Genomic DNA, 5,719 nt, shown 5'->3' with positions numbered 1-5,719 from the left:
AACTAGAACAGAACTAGAACAGAACTAGAACAGAACTAGAACAGAACTTGAACAGAACTAGAACAGAACTAGAACAGAACTAAAACAGAACTAAAACAGAACTAGAACAGAATTGTAGAATATCATGTTTGAACTAATTTGACTTCAAACTTTGTATGAAATTCAAGAACGACCTTTTTAAATTTCTCAGTGATTTTTTTTCAGACCTCAGTGTAGTTTTACACATACATGTATCCGTAGGAATACATGTATAAATAATGCTGAAAAAAAATCCCTCCAATAACATAAAAAATTTTTATTCATTATTCCGTTTGTGTAAAATGAACACAAATCTCCCATGTGGACATAAAAAAGGACATACGAATGGATTTTGTCGGGATTGTAAAAATCCATGGTTTATATGAAAAATATGTAGATATTACAAATATACATTCATTGTACATATATGTATGTATGTACAAAAAAAAAAAACACGTATAAATAAACTAACAAATATCTGTACATGTTGAAATAACTAAAAGCGGAAATACGAAAGATTTACATATGTGAGTAAACTATAAACAAAAAGGATATATACAGAGTATTGTTGTTTAAAAGTCCATGTAGAGTATAAGTATGAAAAAAATTCATTGTAGAATTGTTAATAATATTAAATACTATGAAGTGAATGTGGGTAAATTTAAGAAATTTTAAAAAATTTTTATAAAATTATAAATTTTTTTTAATGCCAAGAAGGTACTTTTGAAAAGTGTTTCTTTAAGAAGAGGATATATGTTGTTTATAAAAGGAATATTATGTTTTCTAGATTACAGATATCTCGCCCTAAGTTTGCTCTATTCTAAAGTTTAAGAGTATAAAATGTTTAATCTATATATATGTATATAACCAGACAATCATATTTAACGGACATGAAAATGTAAATATATCACTGTTATATACTACAAACAGCTACAAAAATTCGCATAATATTCAATTTCATATGTTTTTTTTGGTTGCCATTTCCTTTATACTTTTATCTGTTTTTCCCCCGTTTTATCTCCTTTTTTTCTACAGATACACAAATAGTGAAAATGATTTCTGTTGTAGTACAACAAATGGTGTTGAAATATTTGTGACGTTTACTTTTGCTCATGAATTTTGGCATTTTTTTTTTTGTTTGTTTTCAAAATCCATAGCATAGGAAAGGGGGGGGGGTGGTTGTATGTGGCGGTAGGACGAGGTAGTATGTTTTTCCATAAAGCTTTTCACTAAAATGTTAACATGGATTTATTTTCCGACACTTTGTATTTGTTGCTGTTGTATGTATATAATATGTATGTTACTGTTGTTATTTTATTTTCCAAGCTGTTTTTCATTTTGTACAATTGAAAATCCAACAAAAGTTTTTATATATATATTTTGATGATATCTGATACTGACATACGAGTATATATATATATGGCAAAAACAACACACAAAAAAATCTCTTTGGCATTTTTGGCTTAAAACCTGAAATGTGATTACTTTTGTAATAATTTTTGGTTCATTTTTTTTCTTCACTCAATGATTTCAGTATGATTTTTGCTACATTAAAGGGGGAGGAGGGTTAAGGTGCGGTTTGTAGATGAAAATATTTTTTCGTTGTAATGAAAGTTGAATATTTTCTTTATTATACAAAATACAATTTTGATTTGAAGTGACAAGTATGTTTGTATGTTTTTGTTGTAGTTTTATTGCAGAAATTTTGTTTCTGTTTTTTTTTATTGAAAATTAAAGCAAATAGAAATTTAATTTTATAAAAATAAAAACTAATGGTATTTTTAATAGATATACTGGTAGTTGTTGAGAAAAAAGTGAAGAGTAAAGAAAGTTTTTTTTTATTTGCTTACCAAACGAACACTTTTCATCAGTTCTTTCACTACTCACTAGAGATCAACAGCTTTTCCAATTGTAATAGAATTGGTTAATTTTTTAGAAATTCTTTAAAAAAATTTTGAAATCTTGCTTTTTTTTAATAAAACTTAACTCATAGTTTAGCAGTTAACACGAATAGCGTTTTTGCAACACTTGTAAATATACTATAAAGAGAGTTTACGGATCTTGTTAATAACTTTCGTATCGTTTTTAAATCCAAAATAATGTTTAAATAACTTTTATGTTCCTAATGTGTTTTACATCATGTTTAAGTGTTGTATTACACTTTTGCAAATATTCTCCTGTCACTAAAATCTTAGTTTAGCTGTCAACATACATAGCGTATTTGCAACACTTGTAAATGTACTATAAGAGGAGTTTACTGATCTTATCATAAATTAATAACTTTTTTTTCATTCTTTCATCCAAAATAATGTTACAATTACTTTTATGTTCATTATGTGTTGCACATTTACTAGACCTGTTGGCAAAGGTTTTGCGTGTGGTAAATATTCTTTAAAATGATAACAAATCTTTTTATTTTCATTTTTCACTTAACACTTGTAAAATTTAAATGTTGCATATTTTACCATACTTGCAAATATACTATCAAGAACATGTTATTCATTTAATGAATAAACTTTTATGTTCTTAATTGCACATTTACTAGACCTGTTAGCAAAAGTTTTGCGTTGGCAAGTATTCATTAAAAAGTGTACACTTGTATAATTTTAATTTACCACACTTGCAAATAAACTATGAAAAACATGTTATTCATTTAATAAATAATGTCAAAATTTTTAACTTAATTTTTCTTCAAGTCAATTGATTTTGAAATAGTTTTTTTTAGTTTAAAAGACCTGTTCTTAGTGGTTTTTGTTGTGTTGCAATTAACTCTTGCAAATATACTATGAAGCTTTTTTATTTATTATTTTGTTGAATAGAACTTTATTTGAATAATTTCTTTTTAATAATTTTGAAAAGTTTAGAAAGTAATATACCGTAAGTATTACTTAATGATTTGCTACGTTTGCAAAGGTAGTTAATTATAAAGAATAATTTTCTTGTAGTTTCCATTTTGGTGTTTTGCGAATTTTTAAAAATTTTTAAGATTTTATACATTTACAAGGGTTGTAAACTGAAAAGTAATTACTTGTCTTAAGTTTTCTTGTCATAGCTTTGCAAAGCTTGGAATTTTCGATAGATTTGCTATGTTTGCAATAGTAGTTTATACAAAATTTTATATATTTCATTCATTATAAAGACTATAGCCAGTAATATGGTCGATCGTATGATCCATTTACAATGGAACAATAAATCACTGTAATCATTTGTAAAGCTTGGAAATTTTGATAGTTTTGCTATGTTTGCAATAGTAGTTTATTACCGAATTGATGTATTTTGTTCATTTTAATGATTAAAACCAGTAAAATGGTCGTTCGTATGAAAAGCTTGCAGATTTTAGACAGTTTTTGAGTTGCTTTAATAAAGAGTTTAAGAAGTGTATTGATTTGCCACGTTTGCAAGGGTAGTTAATTGCAAAGAATAGTTTTCCTATAGTTTCCGTTTTGGTGTTTTGTTAATTTTAAAAGATTTGATGCGTTGACAAGCGTAGTAAACTGAAAAATAATTATTTTTCTTAAGTTTTCTTGTCATAGCATTGCAAAGCTTGGAATTTTCGATGGATTTGCTATGTTTGCAATAGTACTTTATTAAGAAATTGGATATATTTTGTTCTTTTTAAAGACTATACTCAGTAAAATGGTTGATTGTATGATCCATTTACAATAGAACAATAAATCACCGAAATAGAGCTGTGTAAAGTTCAAATATTTGTAAGCACAATAATTTAAAGTTAAACAAGCTTTTAACATTTTGATTAGTTACTTTAGTCACTTTAGGCTCTCTTTCAAAAAAAAAAAAAAAATATCCAAATTTTTTTTTCAAATTTCAGATTCCAAAAGGTTTAATTTGTTTAAAGTTTTCAATTTAAAGCTTTCCGAATAAGCATTATTGCCAAAAATAAAGTTTAGAACATTACCCGTCGGCTTTTACCAAACAAAAATTGTTTCACTTTTTTATTTATTTCACCGATTTTCACTAAATTTCGAAAAATTTTCTTTCAAATATATAAATTCCAATTGAAAATTTTATGCAAATTAAGTTTGAAATTTACATTTTGAAATTCATATTTTCAAATTCCAATTGGAATTCTTTTTCACATTTTTCTTTCACCACACTTACCGTCGGTAGTTTTCTTTTTTGGTAAAACAGCCTTAAATGCCGATACAGGTTGATAATCCTGCTGCTGCTGTTGTTGTTGTTGCTGCTGATGATGACTATCCGTGGCCGTTGTTTGGGCTTGATGTTGTTGTTGACCACGATGTTGCAGCAATTGTGTTGGTGAGGGTATGGTGGCGGCCATTGTAGTTAAAACACTAATATCGCGTAATTGTATGGCAGGTTGAGCGGAACTAACATAGGGTCCCGGAAAATCGGAAGCAATGGCAGGTTTAAAATTACCCAAACTATAGTCAAGAGGTAAATGGGTAGTTGTAGTATTACAAGTGGTTATACTATTAGAAGCGCTGCTAACAGATGTAGAGGAATTAAGAGTTTGTGCTGCTGATGTAGTGGACGTAGAAGAGGTGGGTGTTATACAGGGTTTAATATCCATGTTGGGGCTAAATTTTTTGATTTAATTCAATTTATTTTTTTTAAATAACTTTTTTATAAAATTTAATTTTTCTTTGTATTTTATTTAGAAATACTTTTTTAAAACATTTTATTTTTAAAATATTTATAGGTTTTTTTAAGAATTATTATTTTTTTATATAGAAAATTTTAGCACTTTAACACACGCGTCGCTATTTGTTTTTTTATATTTAAATTAAAATATTTTCTTTTTGTTTTTTTGGGAAATATTTTAAGAGCTTTTTTGTTTTTTGGTTATTGTTGGTTTGGCATCTTGTTGCGGACTAACTGTAAAATTAATCACTGCTCTAGTGGCCACCATCTGCAACACTCTGCCACAAACAAAATGAATCTGATTTTCGACTGAGTCTTGAAACACTTGACTACCAGACTCGATTTGCTGTTTTTTTTTTTTTTTGTTTTTGATGTTGTTGTTGCTGTTGTGTATTTTCCAGATTGTGTTAACGGTCACAATCTTTATTATTGAGTAGCAGCAGCAGCTCTATCACCACCCCAATGATAGAATACCCCCAGTTAGTTGATAATTTTTTTTGTTTTGCTTAAGAGGATGTTGATGAGCGAGAATGTTTGTTGTTGAATAGTGAAAGAGAGTTGGAAGAAGAGGGTGTTGTATTTAAGTGAGTGTATGTGTGTGTGTGTGTGTGTGTGTGTGCATTGAGTACCCACCCAATGCGAATCCGCAAATTCCAATTGTTGCGATTTCTCATTTAGAGATTGGAAAAAGAAATCAAGTTAATTTTTTTTACAAAGTTTAAAAGGTTAACATTTAACAACTCTTTATTAGCAAAAGAAAAACTCTTTATTTTATAAAAAAAGAGAGTGAGCATAAATTTTGTAAACAAACCAAAGCGCACGAGTAACGGATTTATACACATTTCAAAAAAAAAAATCTTAAATCTTTATAAAAATTTTGATCTCAGTTTTTTTTAATGAGTTGAGGTTTATATTGTTTTCTTGTTTTTTTTTTTTGCTCATTTGCCGTTTAACAAAACGTACGTTTAACCGTTCACGTCTTAAATTAGACTGTGAAAGCATTAATTTATCCCTTAAACACACACTCGCACACTCATTCATTCATTCCTTCATTTATTCTTACGAGTGTTTCATTCCA

General features: G+C 27.8%; 1 protein-coding gene across 1 annotated transcript in view; it reads right to left on the bottom strand.

The window, feature by feature from the left end:
- The window catches only part of LOC111677836 (zinc finger protein sens), a 27,107-nt gene extending 22,406 nt beyond the window's left edge, over positions 1–4,701 (bottom strand). The window contains exon 1 of the mRNA XM_023439034.2: positions 4,138–4,701. Within this exon, the coding sequence (XP_023294802.2) occupies positions 4,138–4,570 (433 nt within the window). The 5' untranslated portion in view covers positions 4,571–4,701. The remainder of the gene's footprint in view (positions 1–4,137) is intronic.
- Positions 4,702–5,719: the final 1,018 nt, after the last annotated feature.

This window comes from Lucilia cuprina, chromosome 2, assembly GCF_022045245.1.
Source record: "Lucilia cuprina isolate Lc7/37 chromosome 2, ASM2204524v1, whole genome shotgun sequence".
Taxonomy (NCBI): Eukaryota; Metazoa; Arthropoda; class Insecta; order Diptera; family Calliphoridae; genus Lucilia; species Lucilia cuprina.
Note: the sequence above shows the minus strand (reverse complement) of the source record. Positions and strands in the feature narration are given on the sequence as shown.